Source organism: Protomyctophum bolini (assembly GCF_963924005.1).
Source record: "Protomyctophum bolini genome assembly, chromosome: 14".
Classification (NCBI taxonomy): Eukaryota; Metazoa; Chordata; class Actinopteri; order Myctophiformes; family Myctophidae; genus Protomyctophum; species Protomyctophum bolini.
In genome coordinates this window covers 32,245,636-32,273,214 of record NC_137875.1, presented here as the reverse complement: position 1 = coordinate 32,273,214, position 27,579 = coordinate 32,245,636, and the positions used below count along the sequence as shown (strand labels likewise).

The following is a 27,579-nucleotide window of genomic DNA, read 5'->3' as shown; positions in this document are numbered from 1 at the left end:
CCAGTCTGCCGTTCTGACCCGGGCTATGGATCCCAATAGCTCCTGCACCCTCCCCCGCTCTTAGCCTCCTCATGTTCTCGCATTTCCTACGACCTAGTGTTCACTTTTTCCACTTCCTCCCTACGTCCCCCCTGACCCCTTTCTTTGCCACTTCATTTCCATGATACCTCTCCTTTTATAGCCTTCCAAACTTTCTTCTAATAATTATAACAACTAATGACACAGCGTGTGTGTGCGCGCACGCGCGTGCGTGCGACCGTGTGTGTGTGTGTGTGTCTGTGTGTCTGTGTGCGCATGTTGTGTGTGTGTGTATGTGTGTGTGTCTGTGTGCGCGTTCGATGTACAAAAATGCTGCTATTGTCAATCTGTCAATCTGGTATCCCGACACCCACACTCCACTCTGTATAAACCATCATGATTCTGAACAACACCTAGAATCCATCGCACACAGAACAAATGGATGTACTGTAGCCTACTGTAGTGTATACAAAAATGTGTATATTGCTCGCCACGACCGGATTGTTGTGTCTGATGCAGTTCGAAAATATGTGCCATCCTAGTGCAGCAATGTAGGCCTATAAACATTCAAAAGTGTTACCAGATTGGTATAGCTGTGCATGCGATGTCTTTGCTAACATCCCAAATACACCTGATGTTGTCTTTGTTGACACAAGGTACCAACCATTACTTGGAAGTATAACAAACCTGGGGTATCGCTGTAGATTTTCCATACTGATATTCGGAAGCCTGGGCCATGTGCATAAACTGACCATGAGTGGCCTAAGAATAGCTGGCATGACAAAGAGCAAAGCCAAACAACTTGCCAAATACATGTTCTGTTTCGGCTGTTATAGGCAGCTTGTCTGTGTGGAGGAGGAGGTGCCATGTGTATATCCTTAAGTGAACATGAAATGTCAACCCCGTTATATTTGTTTCCTTGTAAAATTAATTGTAATTTGTGGATTCAAATAAATAACTAATATAAGGCCGTATTCATATTAATACGGTGCAAAACAACCACATATAAATTAGGCTCACGTGTCATGCTTTTAGAAGTCCAGCTGAATTTGCTCACTCTGCTGTGCCAGGAGCTCAGGCCAGGGTCCACGTGAGTCCAGTGACAGATGGAGGGATAGCAGGGAGCAGACATAGATAGATATATAGGAGGATTGAGAGAAGAAAACATGGATGGTGACAACAAGGGGGAGAGGGATAAAGGGTAAAACACACACGCACACGCACACGCACACACACACACACACACACACACACACACACACACACACACACACACACACACACACACACACACACACACTTTAATCATTTATTTATGTCCACTTAAGATATACAATAAAAAAGTACAATTATTTACAAGGTGCTGTACAGAATGCAATCAGCAAATCCCGGACAAATACCCACACACCCTTCAAGGGTACACGTAACAGCGTCTTCGCCATATTTGGCGGCTACCGATAGTAGCCGCCACCCTTTAATGTAGAGAGGGAGAAACATGCAGAGAATATGGAATGTAATCACTGTACTTTATCTCTTATTATAATTTCCTATCTCCCTATAGTCTACTATTATGGTAGGTTAATATGCTTTTATGTATTATCATCACATACTTACACCATGTATAATGGGTCTAGATGTCTTTAGGACATTGAAAAGGACAGTTCTAATAAGCCAGTGTGGAGCACAGGGCACAACGTTTACTGTATATGCGTATACAGAAGACACTACCATTCCCCTAGCTAACGGACGGACAGACGGACGGACTGACGGACGGGAGATGCAGGTTTTCATAGTAAATGCGACCATGGAACAAATCACTTAAATATACTATCTTTGGGTTTCTGAACCAGAATTACCCTTCATCACAATTTTAGGGACTACCCAATGAGAGAAGTGAGATTCCACAAACTGAATTTTATATATATTATATATTTCAGCAGCAGTTTATTAAGCTGAGTTACAACGTTACGGTCTCACGTTACGGTATGCCTGTCCACAGCCAAAGTAAAGGTTAAATGCCACTGCCGAAGAATGCACTCGCTGCTTCTGGGAACATTTTGGAATATTCCAGACCGAGAGTAGATAGCTTGGGGAGTGGGACACATTTAAACTAAATTGACGTTGTACTAAATTGTACAACCATTTTAAAGAATTAGATAAATCACGAGTGGCATTCTTGGCCCACGGGACTAAAGCTGAGACCCACTGTGATCAAGAATACATGAGAATGCCTCTATCAGAGCTGTGCTCACAGAGCATCAAACGTACAATAAAGAAAACATGAAACTGAAAAAGCATCACCTCTTGTCCAAGGCTTCAGCTTTGACCAAGCGTCTGTAGGCCCTATTTGATTATTTGGGAGGTCACATTTGACGCCTTCGAGGATAAGAATGTGATGCCTCAAGCATTATGTGGACCATGTAGATTGTAGACTCAACATGAAAAGATTTCAAAACTTTTAAAAGGACAGGGATACCATTGTACTCACACAACATGTACTCGGTAGAACTGCAGTCAGAGGATATACCTAAAACGAAGGAATGAATTGAAAGAGGTATTAGTTGCAATTCAAAACAGTACTTTTGTATAAGCAGACACACAGGTAAACATGGACAGAAAGGAGACACAGGAAACAGAGAGGCAGAGATTTTGGAGCCAATTCTATCCTGGATGAGAGCCAACATTCAAGGTATTTGCCACATTAGCATACGTGTCACACCACCCATCATTTACACCTTTCCTTTCCAAGGTCCTGGCCAGCATAATGGTGCATGCTGCCTGCACTGGGTTTTAAATGGGTAGGCAGAGGGGAGAGTTCACACATGTTTACTAGCAATTAAGATCCTCCGATATCCACAGTCCTTCCTCTGTGACCTACACAAAAAATATCAGTGTTAATTTTACTCATCGAGTGTACAGATGTAACCAATGGGTTTATGGGTCGATTTGGTTACATTTGTACACTCGGTTGACGGTTACATAATGCATAAATGATGATGATGATTGTGAGAGTGAGGTCTAGCCAACACGAACTTGGGATTTCTGGATCTTGAGCTCTGCAGTGTTGTCAGCCAAGCTGTCGCGCTGCAGTACGTCTACGTAGGTCGTACGCTTCTTTCCCCTCCTGGCTTTGCCATGGGTTGGCTTCCATAGAGTCAATTTACTTGGCTCAAGTTCTGGGTGCCTGCCGCAGTGCCCTGCCAGCCTCATCCTTCTCTCTCTGACTTTGTCCGTGACCCGTGGTAGATCTCCATAGACGTCCACATTACTGATGCAGTGCAACAAGAAAAAGCCCTGGATGGAGTCTACACATGCATAAATGAACACTGGGGATTTTACTAGGTACTGTCTCCAGTACCAAACAGCACAATACGAAATTGAAATTAGTCATGGGGGTCAGGCATCAGCTGCCTGAGTTAATTAACAGCACTTTTAGAAAAAGGTTTTATAGCACTTTCTTTTAAAAATTTTGGGTATTAGCAAGGGGCATAATAACTCATAATAAATATTTGCATAACCTTATTACCACTCATTACCTCCAGGGGAATGACCACACTCTCTCTAGCGTGGTCATGTTTTTGTGTCCCCTGCCTTGGAAAACCACACTTGAAAATGTCAGAAGATGATGAGTCACTCATTGGTTTACCACAAAAGCTACTTCAATGGTTCAACGACACGACACCACCTGTTACTGCATTGGGTGAGAAACATTCTTCTTTCCTCATCTTGTCAATTTGCTGAAGGAAATATTTAGTAGTATTTTAGATGACCGTATAAAATGACCAAATGCACACCAGTCATAAGAGACATACGCCAAGTTTGAGACGCGAAATTATCCGCCAGATTTTGTGTGACAGACACACTCACAGGCGGATATTCTGTGAATTATAGATAAGCCGGTAATGTGTTTTGGTCCCTAGCAATCTATGCCTCACAGTCACATGTGAAAGTGGAGGAGAGGGGACCCATTTCAAGTTGTGACAGTGCCCCCTTGAGGCTTTAAATACCACTATGCCGGCAGTCAGCATTCAGAGCACAGTCATCGCAGAATTCCATTTCAGCAAATGCCATGACAAAACGGCTGTGTTGTTCTGGAGGCCCTATTAGATGTGAAATGGAAACACAGTGGCAAGTAAAAGAGGGCAGAAGTTAATCTGTAGCAGTGAGGGGGGAGTGTACAGGGACAGGCTACTGTTGTGTTGGTGACCTCACTTAAATGTTCTCTGCTGACCTTTTGGCCCAGTCTTGATTTCATTACAGGGGGAATTGATTACTGTACATGCTCACAGAATCTCACACCCCGGAGGGAAACCAAACCCACTGCAGCTGAACAATTTACATCTGAAACAAGGGTCATAGTAGGCACTGGCAGGTAGAATATTCTGTGTCCTGGTGTGTCTCTGTTAAGAGTCAATTATTTCTGTAAAATTGTACATGACATTAACATTTGCCTGTGGTAGTTTGACATTATGAATAGTACATGATAAAACCGTATACTGTCAATACTAAAGCAGAAAACATATGGTTAATACTAGCAACATCTTCAGCTTATGGTAGGTTAGGATATAGTCACTTACCTTTTTTTTTTTATCCCACAATTTTGTAACCCATTTTTCACCCGTGTCAATCATCTAATGTGATCCTGGGCTCTACACACCCTCCGCCAACCTGGGGAGAGCAACGGACTTAACTCATGCTTCCTTCATGCTTGAGTGTCCAAGTTGCTCCTTTACACCTGACAGGGGGGAGTTTCCCTGGTTGGACGTAGCGCGTGGAAGGAACACGTTATTCCAACCAGTTCCTTTCCCCTCCATCAGGTGCCCTGGCTGGACAGGGGGAGGCAGTTTAGAGACCAGGATTACTGCATGTTTTTGTGAGGGTACCTACCCTAGGGGACACGGGGAGAACATGCAAACTCCACACAGAAAGGCCCTTTCGCCAAACCCGCCTCGGGTATGGGCACTGATGACGTGGAGGAGGAAACACGCCGCCAGCACCCACAGTGCCCAGAGCGGGAATCGAACCCAGGACCTTCTAGCTGTGAGGCGACAGCACTACCAACTGTGCCTCCGTGCCCCCTTATAGTCACTTACCTAGTGTTAGATGAACATTCCATGTGCATCTAGTGAATAATATTGGTAATATAAAGTATAAACAAAACATATACGGTAGTGAGGTCAAACAAGACAAAAATGGGCTGTATACATTTATTTACTTTGTACTGTAATAGAATTTCAATGTTTGAACAAACAACATTTTTTTTTGCCCATTTCACAATTACACCAAAAAATAAAATCCTCCCAATGAATATATCTGCACTACAAATACAGTTAGAATAACAGTTGCATCAACAGATGACACAGTGGAAAAGAGCAATGGCCAGAAATGCAATGTTTACTCTTGAATTCTGTGGAACCTTGTGCAGAACTGTACCTTTTTCCCTCACACAAACAGTTGCATGAGGCGAAAAGGCTTATAGGCATTACATTAGTTCCTTAGTGGTTTACATTCATCGTAAATGTACCATTTGGTCTAATGCAGTACAAAGTAGACCCTTACAAATAAATCCCTTTGGGAACAACAACTGTGTGACTAACACACAACAAAATATAGACATAATTTCCATTCAATCAAGGGCATAGACTAGATAAGCGGTAAACGCTTCAGACTACAAAACAAGTCCCTTCATTAATCTGCAATAACATGCATCAATTATTCTCTTATTATTTTTTCTGTTTTGTTTTAAACAACATTCACTTGATAAGACTAGAACCTATATTGCCCTGTGAGCAAAACACATCCAAACAAGGTGACACTTGGCCCGGACGAAAACAAATGTCTGCTAGGCAGGAACACGAGTCATGACACTGAGAGAAACAGTGTTCCAACATTTTCACTTGTAGTACCATGATGAGTGTGGGGGGGGCGACTAAGCGCTGGGTCTCCTCTCAAGATAAAGAACCCCTTTCTACATTAGCTACTGCCCCTCTGTCTCTAAACCTTAAAAGGAAAAAAATAAAATAAAAACTAATTCCTGGTTAGCAATAGCAACCGTGTCACAATATTATTTAGCATGTTATTTTCTTGACAACCACATTGAGAATGGCTCAAATCGGACGAGAGGTTAGCATGAGAAGTGGTTATGCGATGAGTGATAAACGAAAAGTCAATCTGAAACAGGGAATTGATGCTAGCACTAATGAGTGACTGACTGCCCTCTGCTGGTGTAATGGTTCATGGTGTTACTGCAATTGCTTAGAACCGTTACAGATTAATTAATTACTGTGCTCGTATACATTTCTCAGAAATGTATTCCACTTACTCAACTACACAAAATACTCTCATTTACCAAAACGACAAGTAATGTCTACAGTCCTAATTAGTCTTTGTTCCTACTGTACTACATTCAATGAATTCCGTAAAATCTAATATTCCACGATGATGCTTGGACCAGTTCACTTAAGTGCAGTTGATCCTTTAAGAACACTCAAAATTCTTTGGGATTTGGGGGTTAACGGTTCAGCTTCAAAGCCGAATCCTCAGATGAATTTTACATTCTGTAATCATCCAAAGTTAATGAACCCTCAGGAAGGATGTTTCCTAACTAAAACATAAAACAAAAGCCCAGAACAGGCACACGCTTCGACGCTATTAACACTGCTGCTGCTGCTTACTTCATCAAGCACACAGCTGATTCAGATTTACTTCCATATGTTTAGATTGCAACAAATGACTAGACAATCCTAGACTTCTATTTATCATTTGAAATAGCATGGTCTGTTGGTTTTGATTAAGTGGACCAAGCATAAATGAAACGTATTCAAGACGCTATCACATGAATCTAACATGGCTAAGAGTATACTGTGATGGTACCTCCACGCTGGGAAGTAATGTCAGTCAAGTTTACAACAAAATGCTATTCTTCCTATGTAAATTAACTACTCCCTGCTGAAGTACTAGTAATGCATGTTGGCATTTTCACTAACAAACACGATGGCTGGACTTGATGAACACTTCTAAATGGATTTCCCCACTCTCAGTGAGACTGTGAGAGGTAAGGAAGACAAAAGGCGTACAGTTCTAGCATAGATTGTGTTTCAAACACACAGATTCCATGCACACAGAGGGGGCCCACGGAGAGGCCAACACTGACAAAATGAACCATGAACAAGACAAAAGGCCACGTACTCTCATCAAACAGAAAAGGAACAGAACCACAGAGAGATGCCTATTGACACAATCAAGAGAGAGAGAGAGGCCTGTAGCGCTCGGACTAATTGCCTCGTCGCTCTGCTGCGGTCTAATGGCGCAGCCATATAACGGCTCCACAGATTATGGGGCAAAAGAAAAGAAAAAAAAAGGGCTATCAAAGTCACTAATAACAATCTAATTACAAATCATAGAAACTCATTCATAAACATTTATAAAAAAAGGAAACCATACAAAATATATATGTAAACTGATTACCATTAAACACTCCTCCCCTTCCCCTAAAATAATAAAAAGAAAAATCGTAACACGAGTACAAAATATTAGATTTTGTTTTGTTTTAACTGCAAGACAGCTGCAGGAGCCTGTTGCTGGACACAGAATACATCAGAGGAATGTCCACCAATCACAAAACACTGAGGCCAGCCAAAGGTCAAAATGTCAATGATGATATCTTTTTTGGTGTGTGTCAAGGTTCGACGATGTCACTGCTTTGGCACGATGACCTGGTTTCCGCTTGGTTTCACAACGCCCTAATCTCACTGGTTAAGTGCTTACATTTGGCTAGGTACAAAATACATCTGTGCTTTGAGTTAATAAAACAAATGCATAGGAAATCAGGCTTTCACAGGCAAAAGTCTAGTATTGTTAAAGTGCATGTCATTGACACAACAGAATACAACTAATGTAGATTGTATCAATGTGGAAAATGATTGTACTAATCATTCTGCCTGTTCCCTTCGACCAAAAAAAGTGGACAAAATACTGGACAGTACCCTTATTTCCAGAACAACCTTCATATAAAAAGAATCCCTTCTTCCTTAATGGCACTTCATTCATGTTAAAACTATGGCTTTTTTTCATTTGGCAACAAGTAGAACTACAGTAGACCAACTACTAGCCTGGACAGGTTGAATCCTGGGCTAACTGAGGTCTAGAGAAAAGGCACTGGAGGCTTGGTCTCCATCACGGACAGTTCTGGGGCAGCATTGAGGGTTTGGGGGGGTTCCTACCACCGGCCACTGATGCTGGCCATGTCCGCGTGAAACTGGCGAGAGAGACGACCGCTGGCACCTCCCTCCAGGAAAGAAGACCTGATGGGCGGCTCAAACAGCTTCCTCCGGTTCTTGTTTAACTCTGCACGAAAAAAAAGAAAGAAAAGCAAACCGCAAAACTCAGTCCACAGGATGCATGATAAAAGATTCCACACAAACACGGTATGTTTTCCGTTGAGAGAACTCTGACAGTTCTGATGTGTACCGACTGTACTCACGATGTTATGTAAACTATAGTGCGCCATGACGTGATTGGGAATAAATACAACCAGGGGACATATTAATTTTGTTTTCCTTGTGTTATGACTCGGATTGACACAGACAAGAAAATTGCCATCAAATTGCCACAGGATTGGCTCACGTCGGACGAGAGTTTCTTTTTCGTAGCCACCTGGTTTTGCATGTCGGATCGATCCCTGCAGGCCGGTCAAAATACCTTAATGAAAATATGTCAACACAACAACCCCGCATCTGTGAATTATTCACATGATGGCCGTGTCTCTGTCCCTGCCAGCAAAAACCTCCAGTCTGATTATCTGACAGGTACAGTAGATCATTCCAACTTCTCTTTTCATTGGCATACATACTGGAAGTGCAAACCTGGACCAGATTGACTGGCACTCTATCTCTTTTTGAAAGGAGAGATTGAGACTTGACATGAAAGGACATAGAGACCATGAGTGAGAGCGTTTTCAGCAGTGATCAGCACTGACCTGTTCTTGGCTGTGCAGCACAGACAGTACATGGAACCAAACTGTGGCCCTGGGGCACCCTCTCTGCTTCCACAATAATCACCATATATGAACATTTCTCCAGCAGTCCTTGCTGTCAAACCCTGGCTCTGATTAATTCTTTAATCTTTTTTTTCCACCCAGTGTCAATTATCTCCTCCTGTAATCCTGGGCGCTACACTCCCTCTGCCAACCTGGGGAGAGCAATGGACTGACCTCATGCTTCAATGCATGAGCATCCAAGCCGCTTCTTTTCACCTGACGGGGGGGAGTTTCCAGGGACAGCGTCCCCAGCGGAAATCGAACCCATCTTTAATGATTTTTAACAGAATGTTAACAGCAGATCAATGTCTTAAAGCTCCTGATCGCAGCAATAACATGATAAAACAAATATTATGCAAACTCTAAACTCACCGCACAGCAATATCCAAAATAATGACATTAGTAATGAACTGTGAAAACCTTTACATGCATTTTAAATTCAACAACAGTCTGTCAATATAATGAGGCAGCTGCTGCAGGGCGAGCAATATCAATGCACTCATCTGATAAGAATTTGTCCAACTCCCATCTACTCCCCGGGGTGCATAAAACTGAATGTTATGAAAGATAAATTATTCACAACAGTAATCGTAGTGAGAAAACGGTTTGATCGGCTCTATTATGGTTCGCAGATAGAGGTCTTCTTTCAAATCCACATGGCAGAAGAAATTACATCTGCTTCAGCTTTAAGTCTTGGAAACAGATTCTGTATGTGTAACTGGGGTGCCACACAGGCATGTGGCAGATATAATACTCTACGAGTAATTAATGAAAACCATATAAGCTCATTTCACGCTGCATCTCAACGTTGGCAGGGCCTACGGTCTAGTTGGCAGCAGTGCCACTATCAAGACAGAACAGTGCGCTAATGCCATGACCGCCCACACCAAAGGGGGGAGGTTGAGCTCAGAGTGCTCTAGTGCTTGGGTGACAACACACGTGTAATAATTGTATGTGGATATGGGTGTGTGTGCAATTCTTACACATTTTTCAGAATTGATGCCTTCATTATACATGCGTAGAACAGTACAGAGATGCGGCTCTAGCTTTTATGAGACACTGGGAAACAAAAATGGTATGTCTTTATGCACTTATTGATCAAAGAGAGAATAGAGACCAAATTATAAAAACCTCTTTAACTAAGGGACAAGACACCCCCAAAAATAATCAAAATCAGCATAATATAGAACGTTGCGTTAATTTTAAGGAAATGAACTTAACGGAAATACTTTTGTTGCAGGCTACGCACATCATCATGATGAAACTATGTGGAATAATATCCAATGTTGATGCCTTATTCATACAGGTTGATGCTTTTATTCGTGCAATTAATTTTTTTTCATTACAGACGACACTACGGGAGCACCATAGAATTGAACTTGAACACTAATATTGTACCTGAGATGGCAAGTAGCATTTTCCTCCGGGCTCCAAATGTGGTGATTCCCAGTTCCTTCAGGTCCTGGTCTGTCAGAGTTAGGAACGTCTGTAGGTCAATCTGGAATCCACATCCAACCACAGTCAACACTACCATCAAACTATATGCCAATACGTACTGCCAACGCTCTAGTGCAGCTATCCAATACAACCCGACTGATGTGGAGTCCTAGTCCACCGATTACCAATGTTTTTTTTTTTTACCAATATTTTAACCAAAAATCAAATCAATTTGTTTTTAAAAAATAGAAAATTCAAAAATAGCTGATCAAGCTCACAAGGCATCACAATACAGTGGGAGATTGGAGGTTGGCTATTTTAAACTCTTGAAAATCTTCGCCTATAATGACAGGAACAAATTGGGGAGACGTCAGCTGCATAATTGCCAACCCCTACAGGGTTTTTAAGCATTCTCCTTCACATTCTTACTGACTTTGTGTATCATTTTTAAATATTCTTGTAAGTGAAAACAAACAAACAATACCGTGGCTTGGTGTTTTAAACATTGTTATAATTTAGCTATTGAAAAATAGCAGATCTACAAGCTCATAGCGGCGCGCTACGAGCTTGTAGGTCTGCTATTTTTGAAAAATCGTGAATATATTTATTTAAGAAAACTGGAGGATTTAGAAGATTTGAGGTCAGGCCTAAATGGCCTAATAAGGCACTGAGAGGGGCTCTCAGTGACGATGATACCTCTTGCTGCTGGAACACGTCAGTGTACTTCCCCAGGCCCAGCTTGCTGAAGAGCTCAGGCAGGTCAGAGCCTTTGAGAGATGAATTCAGGTTCAGGCTGCATCCATTGCTGCCGGTCACAGAAGAGATGCAGTCCATGTAGTTACTGCTGCTGAGGTAGTGCTCTGCAGCTGTAAAAGCACAAAACAAAACATTTATTAATATATTATACATTACAGTATAAAATTGATAACCTTTACCACAAAACACAGAATATCTGGCAATAACATTTGTTTCATGCCAGTAGATGCGGTAGCTTATTTCTCCTTTGTGACTAAATGGGCTTGCAGGCAGTTTCCTTGAAACACACACACACACACACACACACACACACACACACACACACACACACACACACACACACACACACACACACACACACACACACACACACACACACACACACACACACACACACACACACACACACACACACACACACACACACACACACACACACACACACACACACACACACACACACACACACACACACACACACACACACACACACACACACACACACACACACACACACACACACACACATCGATGAGAACTCTCTGCTATCAGTTTATCAACACAGGCAGCAGCATTAGCAAGATGCACTTTTAAATGCCAGCTTTCTCAAATACTTTTTTTTTTGCCCCTCAGAATTCAAGCGATACAAAGGTTTGTTGTAATTAATCATAATGTTAACACATTTCAGTTTGGCAGCCCTATTTTGGGCACATAATTATGGGCAGAAAGAAACAATCCTCCATAATACAGTAAGTGGTTAATTTAGTTTTAACTGATTACTCCGTCACAAACAATTCTGCTATAATGTTGATGTTTCTAGGTTAATCGACGGTACTTGGAAGACTAAAATGAACTAATACACATCCATAACAGGTGTCACCGTGGTCCTCAAAGCTCTTCGGGGACTTGCTAATACTCGCAGTCGCTACAGTAGATATACAGTTACTGCAAAAGATGCTAAGCTGACCAGATTTGTTCTGCTTCCTCTTGGGGCTGCCAACAGTGGTGGGGAATTCAGCATGGCTGGCCAGGATGCCACCGTTCCTGTCTCGCCAGTTGTCTGAGTCGCTCCTCGCCATAAGGCATTCTCGGCTGCCGGAGTTGGACATGGAAAGGGGGGAGCCCTGAGGGAGAGCAGTCGGATTAGCGGAAGACTCCAAATACACAGTATTTACATAGTAAAGTGTTAATTTACTAATGTTAATTTATCCATTTGTAACTCCATGAGTGTACAAATGGACCCTTATGTAAGCAGTCACTAGGATCACTATCTGGGACTGCCACTTTAAAATAGTTAGTTAACTCAAGTTTACTCAATTACTGTACCGTATATGTTTTCCCCTTTTTTACCTCCTTTTATGATGATTTCCTGTTTTTGGCTATAGTGTATACTATTTAGTCTCGACACCATCAAGGCCTGCCAAAATTGTTTTGTCGACAAAATGAACTGTAAAATCGTATGATATTTAGTCGACTAAAACAGGACTAACACTAAAACAAAATTTCAGTTGACTTTATTCAAAATCAACACTATTTTACACTCAAATGGCATATAACTCTTATAGTAATAGATTATAGAATGAGAGTCAAGTTCCACTACCTCATAGGTGGTGCTCATGCTGGGTTTGTAGGGGACATGGTTGGCCCTGCGGAGCTCCTTAATGGTTTCTGCTGGCATGGACTTGGAGAAGCCAAGGCCGCTCCATGTGTTGGTGGGGGTTCGAACCTCAGTCACCACTGGCTTCTTCAGCATGGCTAGAGGACACACAACGCACACACAATGCTTTGTCATAACATTTCTATACATTCTTTTATGCAGCCTTTCTCAAGGGCAGTTTGACAGAACGCACTCTTAAAGACCCTCTAAAGCATGTATTTTAAGTTTGTCACGCGACAGAATAATGTGTTTTAACCATTTTAACCATGTGTTTTTATGTTTTTATTCTATAAAGATTTGAGCTATAGAACTATAGGCACTCAGGAATTGAAAATGTGTCCAGCTGTGTGTGTGTGTGTGTGTGTGTGTGTGTGTGAGTGAGTGAGAACTAACGGAACTAACTAATGACAGTCAGTGACACACTGGAATATGCCTAGTGTGTCATCAAGCTATGATTTCAGCCCCGCCCCACAATAATTAACACAAAAACAGTGGAAAAACTGTTTAAATGGTCCAACTCCATAACTCTGCACGGTTCAGTATTTGTTTTACACGTTTTCAGCCATCACTTTTTGCATAATGTGTTTAGAAACAAAATCTTAGAGATGTTGGCTGTGTTGAGGATTCAATCTTCTGTGATCTTTGGTTTATCTCACTTCATTTAGATGCCCAACATCTACAACGGACTTACACAGAAGGTAAATAAGTAATGAGATAGAGGAGACGGATCAGCACTTACCTTTGGTTGCCAACAGCTTTTTCTGTTCATAGTCGAAAGCCTGAAAAGACATGAGGCAGTCTCTAGTTCGTCACCATTGACTTCCAATAAAATGTATAACGAATGTAAATTTCATGTAAATTAAAAACACGTGGTGTTTACATACATCTGTGTGTACCTGCATGTTGGCAAAGGCTGACTGGATCCTCTCTCTCTCATTCATTTGCGCTGCCCTCTCTGCCGCCCGCTCGCTCCCTGGCGCCCTCTTATCTGCCACGGGACTGTCTGACGGACTGGACTCATCGTCTGACAGGAGGCAGTCGGACCTGTTTGGAGTGTGAGGACATTTGTAAGATAACGTCAGGATTAAAAATTTGAGTAATGGTTCACGTGTGGCAAGTAGTACGGGCAGAGAATAGCACGGTGTAACATGCCGCGCATTTTTTATTAGGGGTGTAACGATACATTTTAACAGGGATACGATACGTACAGTATATCACGATACATGGTTGACGATACGATACATGGACGATATTGGTTCATTATGGCGATACATACAATATGATTCGATTCAATGATTTAAAATCGATACAGTAACTATTTAGCAAAGAGACTAAGCCCTATATCTTGTGCCACCCCTTACCCCTTATCCCTAAACTTATTTGCAATTTTTTACTATATTAAAACATTTTAAAATAGTACAAATAGCCGATCTACAAGCTAACAATGTGTCGATGTAGATTGGCTGGTTGAACTATTTTTAAAAGTTTTAAAATAGTAAAAATAGCAAATAAGTTTAGGGATAAGATGGAGCCCAAAATCTGTGTGAAACATGTGGATAGTGCAGGTTTTTCAAGGGAAAATGTATGAATATGGATATAAATAAGTAAACAGTGTTTATCTGACAAATACATTACTGATTAGAATTGATCACATATAGACCAAGTCGTACCTTGACATGAACACAGAGAATACACACATTTAGCGATTTTGAATGGAAAAGTAATTTTTTCTTCTTAAAATTGCTAAATACAACACACAAGTACTTGATAGTATTGATACAATCGATTATTTGCATGGCAAAACGATTCGATATAGATTATTTGTATTGCAAACGATACGATACAAACGTTCAATGTTGCCGTTTACATTTCGATATACTTCGATTCAAAACGACTATTCGATGCAGTTACTATATCGTTACACCCCTACCGTAGATCACCCTCCCCTGTACCAATGTTGGCACCTGTGCCTAAGGTTTCCTACCCCTGCTGTATATGTCCTAGTACAGACCTGTTCATTCTACCCCTGCTGCATGTGTCCTAGTACAGACCTGTTCATTCTACCCCTGCTGCATGTGTCCTAGTACAGACCTGTTCATTCTACCCCTGCTGCATGTGTCCTAGTACAGACCTGTTCATTCTACCCCTGCTGCATGTGTCCTAGTACAGACCTGTTCATTCTACCCCTGCTGCATGTGTCCTAGTCATAGACTGTAAAAAATATGGACAAAGCGTTCTCCGGGTCTAACATGAACGTAAAATGAAGCCTGTCAGTCCTTGTATTGTAAGTCGCCATCTTTCTAGATCCGTTTTGGCCCAGCTGGCCATTGGCTGGCCCAGACAACGAGGCGGGACTTCCCCCCTTCTCCGTTGGTTTTTATTTTGACTCTAGTGGGAGGGGAATCCCGATCATAGACTGTAACGGTAGCCACGCCCCTCAGAACATACGCAACTTTATGGTCATTCTTTTAATAAATGGGACCATAATTTTCCAAAAAGAATATTATGACATTAGAAATGAGACTTTAAACTAGTGACTGGAAGCAGAAAGTATTCATGACCATGTTTATTAAGGTAATACAGTCTAGGTGAAGTTGGGCCCAAATACATGGACTTCTATGGGGATATGGGTTTTTCTGGGTCCAATGACAGCGCCACAACAGGCCATTATATGAACTTTCAGGAAATCCCGATTTCCTCAGTGGCTTCACAAAATATCTGTCTGACTGCTCCCCTAGTACAGTCCTAGTACAGACCTGTTAATTCTACCCCTGCTGTATATGTCCTAGTACAGACCTGTTCATTCTACCCCTGCTGTATATGTCCTAGTACAGACCTGTTCATTCTACCACTGCTGTATATGTCCTAGTACAGACCTGTTAATTCTACCGCTGCTGTATGTGTCCTAGTACAGACCTGTTCATTCTACCCCTGCTGTATATGTCCTAGTACAGACCTGTTCATTCTACCCCTGCTGTATATGTCCTAGTACAGACCTGTTCATTCTACCCCTGCTGTATGTGTCCTAGTACAGACCTGTTCATTCTACCCCTGCTGTATAGTGTATGTCCTAGTACAGAACTGTTCCTGCTGTATATGTCCTAGTACAGACCTGTTCATTCCGACATACTGTAGATGGGAGTTCTTGGTTCCTTGCAGGAGCTCTACAGCCTGTCGTTTCCCGGACGACGTCTTACAGGAAGCCAGCATCTGTTTCAGCTCGTTGCCATTGGCCGAGTGTGAGGGGCTTCTGGGCATGCCTACCTCCACAAACGTGTCGGAGCCTGGGGAAAGAGAGAACGAAAGCAAAACATTAACATAATGTTAAAATTATATTGTGTTTTGTTTCCGCTTTGTTCTGTGTTCATCTCCCAACACTCTTCAGCAATGGGAAAGCGGAGCACCCAAAGGTTACAACTGTCTTTAAAGAAACACTCAGAAGTGACAGTGTTATGACAACCAAGGTCAAAATATTTCTCGTGTTTCTTCTCATTTTCCATTCTATGCCATGCATGTAGTTCAGCACGGTCGATTCTTAGCACCTGTGACTGACTCACTCACTATAAAGTGGTGTGTGTGTGTGTGTGTGTGTGTGTGTGTGTGTGTGTGTACGCGCGCACATCTAACATAATTTAAGCAATGTCTGAATGTCTGTCTGTCTGAAACACCGTCGCTGCTCCTCCCTGGCTACACCAATCACTCTGAATATTCACACAGGCATTAACCATTACATTATGGAGGTCTTAAAGCCCTTTTTTCAATTTAACAAAAATGTTAATTACATTTATTAGTTAATTACATTTTCCAATCAACCTACAGTATATGGGAAAATGTGAAAACTCACATATTTTTCTCTCAGAAACCGTAAGGGCTACAGTTACAACACTTGGAGGGGAGGTTCATAATAATGATTAAAATAAATGTAATAAATAATTACATCAGTCGGCCTCATGGTGGCGCTATAACAGCCCACTTTACAATTCGCCTTATAACTCTTGAACCGTAGGTCGTAAAATCACCCATCTCCTCCAGGATCGATTTTGCGCCATTTTGAATTTTCTTCAAAACACACTTTGCTCTTCCACCTACAGATTTTGTCCAAAATCTCACAAAAATTGGCACACATTTTCTCTGGACCTATCCGAATAAAACGCCACAGCTACAGCCAGAATTCTTATTGTTCGGCTCTAATCGACTTCCAAAGTTAGTGGGAGGGGCAAATTTTACAAAAAATGCCACAAATCACGAATGGAATGTCCAATCCACCCCAAATTTTAATCAAATCGAGGGTGGTTTACTCAACAAAGAGTCAAAGGCAATTTCATTTTCATCCATAGGGGGCGTCGCAAATGCAAAAATGTTGGTTGCAAAAACATGCTTTTTGGGGGATCTCAAGTGTGTCTCTGTCCACACTGTACATAATTTGGTGTTCATATGTTCGAACGGATAAGGACTAGGACTAGAAATCTAAGTGTTGTACAGTATGTGGTGGTGTGTGTGCATGTAAGTGAAAAGTCTCAGTTGGCACCTGGATTAATTAAGGACCGAGAAGCTGCAATTTCAGAGGATTTTCCCTCTGCTTTCAGCCTGCCAGTAACGTGCTGGTAGTATGTCTGGTACGGTAGGTATTGTGTATGCGTTTATGCGTGTGTGCGCATGCACATTGGCATTCCCGAATGGGACGAGTGGGGCAACGAGTGCAACTCAAACCCATACACAAGCTTCTCTGTGTGCATGGGTTTGAACAAGTGTGCATTTGCAAGCGTAGCTTGTGCCCCCCTCTGTTAGCGTAAAATAATATGATGTCAGTCAACCTAATGATGCTCTCTTGGGCTTTGTGCTGGACGGCTATGCCGGCCTCCCTCGCCCCAACAGAGCTGGGGAGGGGAGGGGAGAGTGGTGGCGGGCTGCGCCCAGCAAGTCCAAACACATTTAGGCAATGGTGTAAAGTAAAGAAGTACATTTACACTATTTACTTATTATTTACTATTTTATAGTACACTATAAGTACTGTACTTAAGTACAATTTTGAGGTATTTGTATTTACAATTTTCTATACCTTTACTTCCACTCCACTACATCTCAGAGGCAGATATTGTACCTTTACTCCACTACAATTATTTGAAAACATACATTAACCACTTCAGCCCTATTAGAAAATAGGCAAAAACAAATGAGTCACATTGTAGATTTGCTATTTTCAAACGATTTGTATTTTGAAAACTTGAAATGGGACATTCTGCATGAGTACTTTCTACGTTTGGATCTGCATTTTGATGTGATGGATACCTTTTACACTTTTGAATTCCGGGACTTTTACTTTCTCGTATTTCTACATTGCAGTATTGATGCTTTTACTTAAATAAAACATGCAAGTACTTTTTCCACCGCTGGTCCAAACACATTCAGGGACACGGGAGGCGGTGAGGGGGCGGAGGCAGCAGAGGAAACCTTACTGGGACACGCCGCACCGGAGGAGACCGGCTCAGAAAAACACCGCGGTAAAGTGAGACGCGTGAGAGAGGAACGGTTGGAGGGGAAACCGCACGTGTTAAGAACCAGGGGGAAATTGAGGGCCTTTCTGAACCACTGGTCGACCAGCAGTTAATCTGTCTCCGTTCCAGCCCCATAAACACTGTCAGAGAAGGGGTAGAGATGCCGCTACCGACCTGTGTGTGCCACGCGCGGAGCATTGCAAAAAGAAATATGAATATGTTCATTCAGGGCATTTTTTCCACTTAAAAGGGTTAGGGTTATATAAATGCTGGTTGCAGTGGGTTGAGGTAAATTATGCATAGCCTGCAGGTCCTGTCCAGGACTCGTCCAGAGTCAAAATACCCACACGTTCATGGTGTTATTTCACTCGGGTAAGAATTAGGAATTATTTGCAATATGTGCTACACAGTTTTGACAATACTCAATGTCAAACATCCAGGAACAATAAACCCAACGGTGCTGAAATGGACCTGAATCTGTGCGGTGCCGTACCTTCGTCTTGGTTGGACTTGCTGGAGAGAGGTTCTGATGGGTTGTGTCCACTGGCCTCCTGGACGGAGTCACACTGGGTCGGGCTCATAACGGTTTCTGCCAGAGATGCAGTGGATATTCGTCCATAGACCGAGCTAGGATGCTAGACATACATTCATACAATGAGACACAGTCATAGAGAAATAAACATGAATGCATTCACACATGCATTTTCTGGATTTAGATTAGCTAGGTGTACACAAACATTTTCAGCAATGACACAAACATATTTATCGATGCTTGTCTGGACACAACCCGTCTGCTGACAACAGCCATGATTTAAGGGATAAAGCATTAGTGCACAAAAGAAAATCCAGAGTGATACGGCTGACAAAAAACAAGGTATTTTTCATTCAAATGATCTTCTGTAAAGCGCTTCAAGATTTAAGGAACACTAAAGTCTGCTCAAAACAAATGCAATAGCATGTCATTATCAGCATCAGAAAAGTACATTTAAAAACATAGAGATTAGTCAATGTAGCGTTTAAAATTGTCATTACTAACACTAGCATCCCTATTCTCTGGTTAACATTTTGGTGTTGAGTAGAGGAGGGGGCATAGAGCCCCCTCAACTAAGTATAGGGAAGTGGTTAGCCACTTACTGTAAGCTCCATTTCATACTACTTTGTCTGTTTCAAATATTTTGGCTATAATGACATTGCCCAATTTAGGGATGCCAGGTTGGAAGAGGGTAATGTACACAATTCCACAACCTAATGGTTATATCCATTATCCCGTGACCCAAGTGTGGGTCCCCTGTGTGTGCACAGTGGAGGATTCTATATGATGTGTGTGTATGTGTGTGTCTACCTGTACCTTCACATGCCCGTTGAGCGTGCCATGGCCCTTGGCGCAGTCTGGGACCCCGTTGGACTGCTTGTCTATGGGTGCCAGACCTGGTGGAGGAGAGGGGGTATTCTGGCTGTATCCCTGCATTCCCTGCACACCTGACAGCAGGATGCTGCTCAGGGTGGCCTGGGCAGCAGGGTGCAGCATCAGCTGAGATGAGAAGCCTGACAACGCAGAGAGATCAACGGTTAGAAATTATTGTCTTAGATATGAGTTTTCTTTCTCCCCCCCCCCCCCCCCCCAATTAGTTTTATATTATCAGTCACTCCTTTTTCTCTCAATTTAGTTGTTCTGTCAATTGCTAAGTCTCCTTGTCACTGCTGACCCCTACTGGTTGTTTTTAGGGAGAAATACAACATACAATCTGCTTCTTTTCACCCAACAGTGAGGAGTTTCACCGTGTGGGCATAATGCAGGTGGAGAGACATACAACTCCTTCCAGTTCAGCTCCCCACTGAATATGTGCCCTGAACAACTACTACTGTATAAAGTCCCCACTCGGATCCCCACACACAGTGACAGCGCTCCATACAGAAGACAGACAGAATATTCTATACACTGCAGTGTTTTTTATGTGTTTCACAAGCAATTGATTAATGCGCTCGTCTGACCATACCGCTGCGTAAAATATGCCCTCTCCGTCTCCAACTGTGTTGGTGAGATTGCATTCACACCTGCAGTGAATCGAAGTCAGGTGCTCTTGGAATCGAAGCGAAACCCCCGTTTTTTTGGCGAACTAGAATGCGATTCTAGTTTGATCTGCATCCAAGTTCGAATGAGCCTTCACACCTGCCAAACAAAGGGCACTTTCCGACAATACGCAGCAGCATTCGTAGTGCTGGTGTGAATGCCACCTCATATACTGTACATTTGCCACAAGAAATCCACAGGCATCATGAATCATGACCCATTCAAATGGTGTGTTCATAACTTTATATTTATGATAGCGAACATTTTTCATTATGCAAGGAAATGTATTTTGGGGGGAATAATAAAATAAAACAAAACAAAAAATGCTAGTGTGTCATTTTAGGTAGACTGATGGAGTTTTCCAGCACCTCGAGACACTGAATGCGTCCTCACAATAGAATCTCTTTTTGACTGATCACACCACCTAAGATGGCAATAAGCACCCAGACAACGCCTCATAGATATGCCTAGTTATACAACATCGGCACTGGGTGTGGAACGATCAACTGTAGCAAATCACACATTGCATGTGTTTTCGTGCCGTATTGCAATGGGCGTAATATAGGGCACACAGAGTTCAGTTACAGTAACACTGGGGGTTTTTTAGGGCCGGGATTCCCCAAACCCATCTTAGTGCCAAGATGTTCTTAGAGAAACCCAGTCAGGCCAACGCCAAGCGGTAGACACTAGTGGTGTCCCGTCACAGACAGACCTTGGGCGCTGGTGAGGGAGCTGGGCCAGAGGGAAGGGGGAGGCGTCTGAGTGTTGGGACTGGCCGTCTGCAGGGGGTTCATGGAGGAGTTCAAGCCGTTGAGGACAGAGTTTGGGGCTTGGGAGTTGCTCAGGACGTGGGCTGCCGTCGCACCCAGGAGGCCTGGAGGGGAGGAGAGAGGGAGAGCAAAGAAAGAGAGAGAGAGAGAGTACGAGATCAACGGTGGTCCTGTCAAAAGAGCGGGCCATTTTTCAAGCTAAACACATGTTACATTTACACACTTCTGGCTCTCGAGCTATTTTACTGGAATGTCATCATATTGCCATCGACCAGACAGCAAATGAGAGGAAGAAATTCCTGAAATATACGAGGCCACGGACATATAAAGTACATATCCTGTATCTACTCGTACTCGATGACACCATGTTATTGAGTAAACCGACTATGTGGCTGCTCGGTGTCTCAGCCCAAACACTGTGTATGAAAACAGAAAGAAGCAGGTCTGTGGGTTTAACAAGGGGCTAGTTTGGCTCCAGGAATAAGGATAGAGATTCTTCTGGCACACTGGGCTGTAATCTGATGGAGGGAGGCATGTAGCAATTACTATAGACCAGGATGTGGCTGTCCAGAACTTTGCCCATGGGCCCCAGTGTTCAAACAAGAAAAGGAAGAATCAGGTTTTGCTGTACTAGGATGCAAAGTCAATGTTTGCCCGGTGCCACAGATTAGCAGATTTTTTCAAAGATAAGCCTACAGGCGGCACGTACTGCTGGATATTATTAATGCTTATTATTCTTATGTTGGTCAGATAAATTGTGATAGTGGCTACTGGCAAAGAACGCTACAGCCTTGAGTTCACATTCTGTCCGTAAATCCCACTATTTTATGTTCTGGCAATGCATCACTTAACACATGTCAAATGCCAAGACATCTCCCCTGTACGTGAATGTGGAACAATTGTTTTGACAGCCAATATGAAAATCACTGCACATACAGTAGTACCATGGATGAAACGTCTCCATTAAGGTCCGATTCTATGCCGTTACCATAGGGGGGGATCGTGAGTCTAGTGCCAGTGAAATGCGTGACATAAGCAAAGAAGAAGAGCCACATCCAACCGACCCGGAAGTGATAGCCCTCCATATGTAGTCTAGCCTCACCAAAGATACGAAGATGCACGAACTTCATTGGAGCCAATAGAGGAATTATACAGTATTATTAAGCACTGGAACACACATTTTATGTCCATTCATTTCACGTTATAATATCCACATTCACATCTCAACTCAGTCTCAACTTAAATATGGGACCAGTGCCCGTCGTCCGTCACATTGCAGATGGACAGAGAGACTCTTCCGGATTTTCTCCTGATTTGTCTCGCTAAAAGAAGCCATTTTAGTATGAATATCTGGGAAATATTGTGTGCCTTGTGATGATTAGGTCCAGTATTTAGTTCAGAACATGGAGTTAAGGAATGGTTCATAAGCTGTGTTTACGTTCATCTCCCATTGGAAATGAACGACTCCAACCTGCTTCCCGTCTCATAAAAAGGCCCACGTCACACAGATACGGGAAGTAAAGCAAAGTTGGGACCTCTTGCTATTGGCCTCTTGGGCCTCACTCTAGGCTGTGTACCAACGCGTGGACGATTAATTTCCTTAGCACGAGCTCGGATTAATGTTTTATCAGCTCCCAAACATGGTACTTTATCCCATTCTGCAGAAAAAACACTAATAACCCTGTGCGTGGGGAAGCAAAAACAAGAAATGATCACATAATGATACTTGTCAGGTGAAAGAAGGGCTGTCGTGTTCTCCCCCCCATATTAGTACGATTGATTGATGATTTATTTAAGTGTCATGCTTCCAAAGAAGGAGCATACCTATTTACACGCACCTCGACAGTGGGTGCAGGGCCAATAAGGCAATTATGGAAGGAGGTAGGCCCCTTCTTTTGGTAAAGAATTACTTTATTGAAAAAAGACAACGTTTCGATCTTGTCAGATCTTCGTCAGGTCAGTATGGCTTCCAAAGAAGCCCAGCCCATATGGACTTGCAGGGCACTTTTTACAGTTTACAATAAACAATGACAATAAACCGACATGACGGTTTGCAAACAATGATCAAGTCAATACCAAACTGACTAATTGCGAATGCAGTGAGCACTTACTATGAGACCTAGCAGATCATGTCTGTGTGTCCGTGTGTGTGTCTGTCTGTCTGTCTGTCTGTCCCGCTATCCAAATATGGAGTGTGTTGCATCAGCAATGGGCACAAAAGGGGCCAGGTCCACTCAGCTCCATATATGGGCACAAAAGGGGCCAGTGATTTGTTTGTTGTGGACCTGGCCCCTTTTGTGCCCATATATGGAGCTGAGTGCGTTCGCTTCCCGCGTTCGCGCGTCTTACTCGTATATATACCGGTAGTATGATTATTTTATTAACATGTATGTTTGTGTGTCACAACATCACGCATCACATCACGGCCGTTGTTTGCGGCGCTGTCTCCGTTTGTTCTCCGTCCCTCCATATTAGTATGATTATTATTTTAGTAACGTGTATGTTTTTGTGTCACAACCTATCGCCTCGCGGCCGTTGTTTGCGTTCGTTTCCGACGTTCTAAGCGTGGTTCAATGACTGTGTTTTGTTGTGGCTTCCCGGCTGTCCAGCTCATAACAGCTGACTGTTGTCACTTCAAGGCTGCTGGTGGTAAAGCTTGCTCGCAGCGGTGCGGAAAATCAGCCCTTTCGCGGAGAGTGTGGCAATCATACTACACTCCCATTGGCTCAGACGTAGCAGACGAGGCGGCCAATCAAATCAGTATAACTAGGTTGCGCCAAGTCGTGCAATGGTCACTTACCTTTCATGAGCGTTTATTAGTCAGGTTTTACCTGACAAAAAGGTACCAATAATATTTTGAAATATTTTTATTTTTAATCAAATCTCGTGTTTCTCGTGGACAGCCAATAGTAATAATAGCTTTCCTTGAGATATCTCGTGGATGGCTTGGATTGGGTTAAAAGAACATTTCGCAAGAGCTGATCTTGGCTGGACCGGGCGAACTCCTTCACATTGAGGTCATTTCTACAGACAGGTAAACTCCTCCACAAACACAGCCGTTTATTGCAGTAATTCATATGCTCCCTCGTGATTCAAATCAGACTGTAGCGCGAATTCAATTTGCACCAAGGTTATATTGTGATGGTTGGCTGATCAAAAGACGTTCACATGCGAGGAAGGCTTCTGGGCATGCAATCCATACTGTCACAATGACCTAAGTTTTCCCAGAGAAAACAACTCTGTACGGCACAACGTTTGAAGTCGTCGGTGCCATGAGTCATAGCTTGGTATACGAGATCTGCGTCAGAACAGTAAAAAAGGATTAGTGCATTGTAGAGCAAAGCAGTGGCTAACAAGCCACAAGAACAGTCTGGCACATTCACAGGGAGACATCATCGATACATTTCCCACCACAGGCGGAAGATTCTGTCTTGAGTGTGTGACTGCTAGAGAGGTGGAGATGGCATTGATGGATGGGGACATTAGTTCCCCCCGCAAAAACATTACATTTTTTTGATTGGGAAGGACGAAACTAAAAAACGACTTTGTCCTCTCCTGCTTTTCTTGAACAACATAGCAGCAAGGTCAAATAAATGTGACAAATGTGAAAGAACTGCAGTCTGAAAGCTGCATTGAGTTTAGACATAACGAGTTTACCCAGAGTGCTGAGCCCCAGGCCAGCTGAGGCCAGGATGTCCAGGCCAACGGGGCAGATGAGGGATGGGGACGGGCCGTTGCTGGTGGCGCTCACTGATGACGACGGGGAGGAGGAGAGTAACACCCCATTGCTCTCCAGGCCCAGGAGGAACTTGCGAGCTTCGTACATGTTCACCGCGTTCCTCTCCACACTCTTGACTATCACAGACTAGAGAGAGAGAGAGAGAGACGGACAGAGAGAGAGAGAGGCAGAGTAAGACAGAGAGAGTCGTATTTGGCAAGTTAGGGAATTGATCCAGCGATGTGAAAAAATTATAGAAAACAAGGGAGGTTGATAAGGGATTGATAAGGGAGCAATAGTTGCAGAGACACAGAAAAAAAGGAGGGCGGGAAGATAGAGGTGAAGGTAGGAGTTGGAGAGAGATATAGATAGGGTAGGGAAGGCAGGGAGTGAAAGTGGGGAAAAGGAGCAGAAAGGGGTGTGAGGAATGAAGGAAGAGGGAATCATGTGCAGATTTGGAGGATAAACAGAACCCACGACAGGAGACGAGAGAGACGTGGGGGGCAGGGGGCAAAGTAAAAGTATTTCTTAACCAATTGCATAAAAATCCATCTCACTCAGCGATGTGAGATGTGTTGAGAATATTAGGCAATATTTACAGTTGCACAAGGTCAGAGGGAGAAAAATGATGCATGTTCCAGTGGTGGCCGATTGCGATTACCCACTTCCAATTCCGTTATGGCGTGAGAAATTGAGGGGAACTCGGACTCAACAGTCTACAGTTTCAGGCCGGCATTACCATAAACTGTGCCATTTCCTAAATAACATCAAATAAAAAGAAAATCGAACGCAAATGCACAAATCATGTCTGGGTTCCTTGCATCTTGCCAGGGTCCAGACCCCAGCCAAATGAATTCCAGTCACGATCCGTCTCTCTGCTTCTGCCTCCACGCCCTGCTTTATTGGTCTGCCAAAGCACCAGGAGCCCGGCGGCAAACTGCGTGCATTTGGAAAAAGCACTGTTGGATTACCGCTGTCACCTCGTTAAAATGTTAAAGTGAAGGGTTCTAGAGGAGCTCTGGGATGGGTCACTGTTTATCCTGGCACCTAAACACCAGCTTTTGGCGAAGGCCAAGGGACACCACACCTGGTAAAAGGTGGTCAGGATTAGGCCAGGCAGTACGTTGATGATGGGTGTTGATTATTGCACAGGTGCGCCTACCGTAAATTCAAAAAGGTAGAAAGTCGTAATATCTTCCAAACTACGGGACATTAACCACTTAAGCCTTATACATTGTCTCATGATGAATAGCGAAAAAAGATTCCATTGAAAAATTTCACATTTCTTTGAACATCTCAGAAGAATACCGCCTATAATAACATGCCCAAAATAGGGACGCCAGGGTTGTGTTTTGGTTAACGTTACCAAACAACAAGCACATCATGGCAGCCCTGTCAGTGATTTTAGAAATCAGAAAATTCATGCGCTCGTACAGTGATTTTCCAACGTCGTCTCCGAGGACCCACAACTTAAAATACCATTTGGCTGCTCTTGCACACAATCATACACAACTAGTCTACGGGCCTGCAGTGTTTTCACATTGCTGAGAGCTGGGAACACTTAGTGCCGTATGAATGCGGGGCTCGGTGCCATACCTTGCTGGGCTGTTTTGGCTTGGGCTTGATACTGATGAAGACGTCCAGCTGCTCCATCAGGGCTGTGATGCACTGGGGCTCCACCTCTATGTCCTCTTTAATGTCAAACATCAGCACCAGGGGGAGGCAGCCCTGTGGAAGCGCAAACGCATGCACAGACACACACAGACACAGTCACACACAGACAGTCACACACACACACAGTCACACACACACAGTCACACACACACACACACACACACAGTCACACCAGCAAGATGCCGTCTTCATCTAAAATCTGTTGCATTTGCAGACCTCCATGTTGATTGTACAAATAAAAATCACACCCGTGTGAACTGAGTGGTGCAACTCCCCTCTTCTCCCCCCCCCCCCCCCCCCTCTCTCTCTCTCTCTCTCTCTCTCATTAGCAGGCAACAGTGCAGCACTATCTCTCTCTCTGTTTCTGGCACAACAGCGCCCCTACTGGTACTAATAGTCCAGTGCTCATTAACATCACATAGGCGGACACATAGGTGAACACATAGGCGGACACATAGGTGAACACATACATTGCTGTTCCTTGGAGTGGTTGCACCGCTCCCCCCCCCCCCCCCCCCCCCCAATGCAGCTTGGGAAATTCCTCCGAGAGCAATCTGTTTTAGATGATCACCACCGCACGGACCACAGACATCTGTATTTTTGGGCAGAGTTGCTGGACAGCGTTGTGATCGTCAGTTGTGTGTAATTAGCAGAGAGCAGGGCCAGGCTGGTACTGACAGGGAACCATGATCTAGTACCAGTCTGGCAGAGACCCCACCGCCTCCTCTAGATCTACTGCTTTCTTTCACTCTTTCCTGGAAAGCCGCTCTCTCTCCTCCTTCTTCTATGTTCGTGTACACACCTCTCTGCTCCCCTCCGTCTGCCCCTAAGCTCAACATGTACTGTATGCCCTCCTCTCTCTGCTCCTAAGCTATCCTCTCTCTCCTCCTCTCACACACTGACTCCACTAAATCTAATATGATCTCCTCTGGTGTTCCTTCCTGTG

General features: G+C 43.4%; 2 protein-coding genes across 9 annotated transcripts in view; both read right to left on the bottom strand.

Moving 5' to 3' along the window:
- Positions 1 to 4,730, bottom strand: part of LOC308327768 (phytanoyl-CoA hydroxylase-interacting protein-like) — a 67,056-nt gene extending 62,326 nt beyond the window's left edge. For 2 of the 5 annotated variants that reach the window (XM_080781309.1, XM_080781304.1), the window contains exon 1: positions 1,039 to 4,730. Coding sequence is in view for 4 of the 5 variants with exons in the window: in XM_080781304.1 (XP_080637430.1) it covers positions 1,039 to 1,327 (289 nt within the window). In the remaining variant the exon portion in view is untranslated. The remainder of the gene's footprint in view (positions 1 to 1,038) is intronic. The other 3 variants (XM_080781308.1, XM_080781305.1, XM_080781306.1) reach the window with 3 other exon arrangements.
- Positions 4,731 to 5,211: 481 nt separating this feature from the next.
- The window catches only part of bicc1a (BicC family RNA binding protein 1a), an 82,553-nt gene continuing 60,185 nt past the window's right edge, over positions 5,212 to 27,579 (bottom strand). For 2 of the 4 annotated variants that reach the window (XM_080781299.1, XM_080781300.1), the window contains exons 9-21: positions 26,556 to 26,687; positions 24,899 to 25,106; positions 21,184 to 21,345; positions 19,749 to 19,945; positions 18,894 to 19,035; positions 16,018 to 16,189; positions 13,790 to 13,949; positions 13,645 to 13,684; positions 12,849 to 13,003; positions 12,216 to 12,372; positions 11,189 to 11,358; positions 10,454 to 10,553; positions 5,212 to 8,364 (exon numbers count right to left, since the gene is read on the bottom strand). In XM_080781299.1, coding sequence (XP_080637425.1) covers positions 8,237 to 8,364; positions 10,454 to 10,553; positions 11,189 to 11,358; positions 12,216 to 12,372; positions 12,849 to 13,003; positions 13,645 to 13,684; positions 13,790 to 13,949; positions 16,018 to 16,189; positions 18,894 to 19,035; positions 19,749 to 19,945; positions 21,184 to 21,345; positions 24,899 to 25,106; positions 26,556 to 26,687 — 1,923 coding nt within the window. In that variant the 3' untranslated portion in view covers positions 5,212 to 8,236. The remainder of the gene's footprint in view (positions 8,365 to 10,453; positions 10,554 to 11,188; positions 11,359 to 12,215; positions 12,373 to 12,848; positions 13,004 to 13,644; positions 13,685 to 13,789; positions 13,950 to 16,017; positions 16,190 to 18,893; positions 19,036 to 19,748; positions 19,946 to 21,183; positions 21,346 to 24,898; positions 25,107 to 26,555; positions 26,688 to 27,579) is intronic. The other 2 variants (XM_080781301.1, XM_080781302.1) reach the window with 1 other exon arrangement.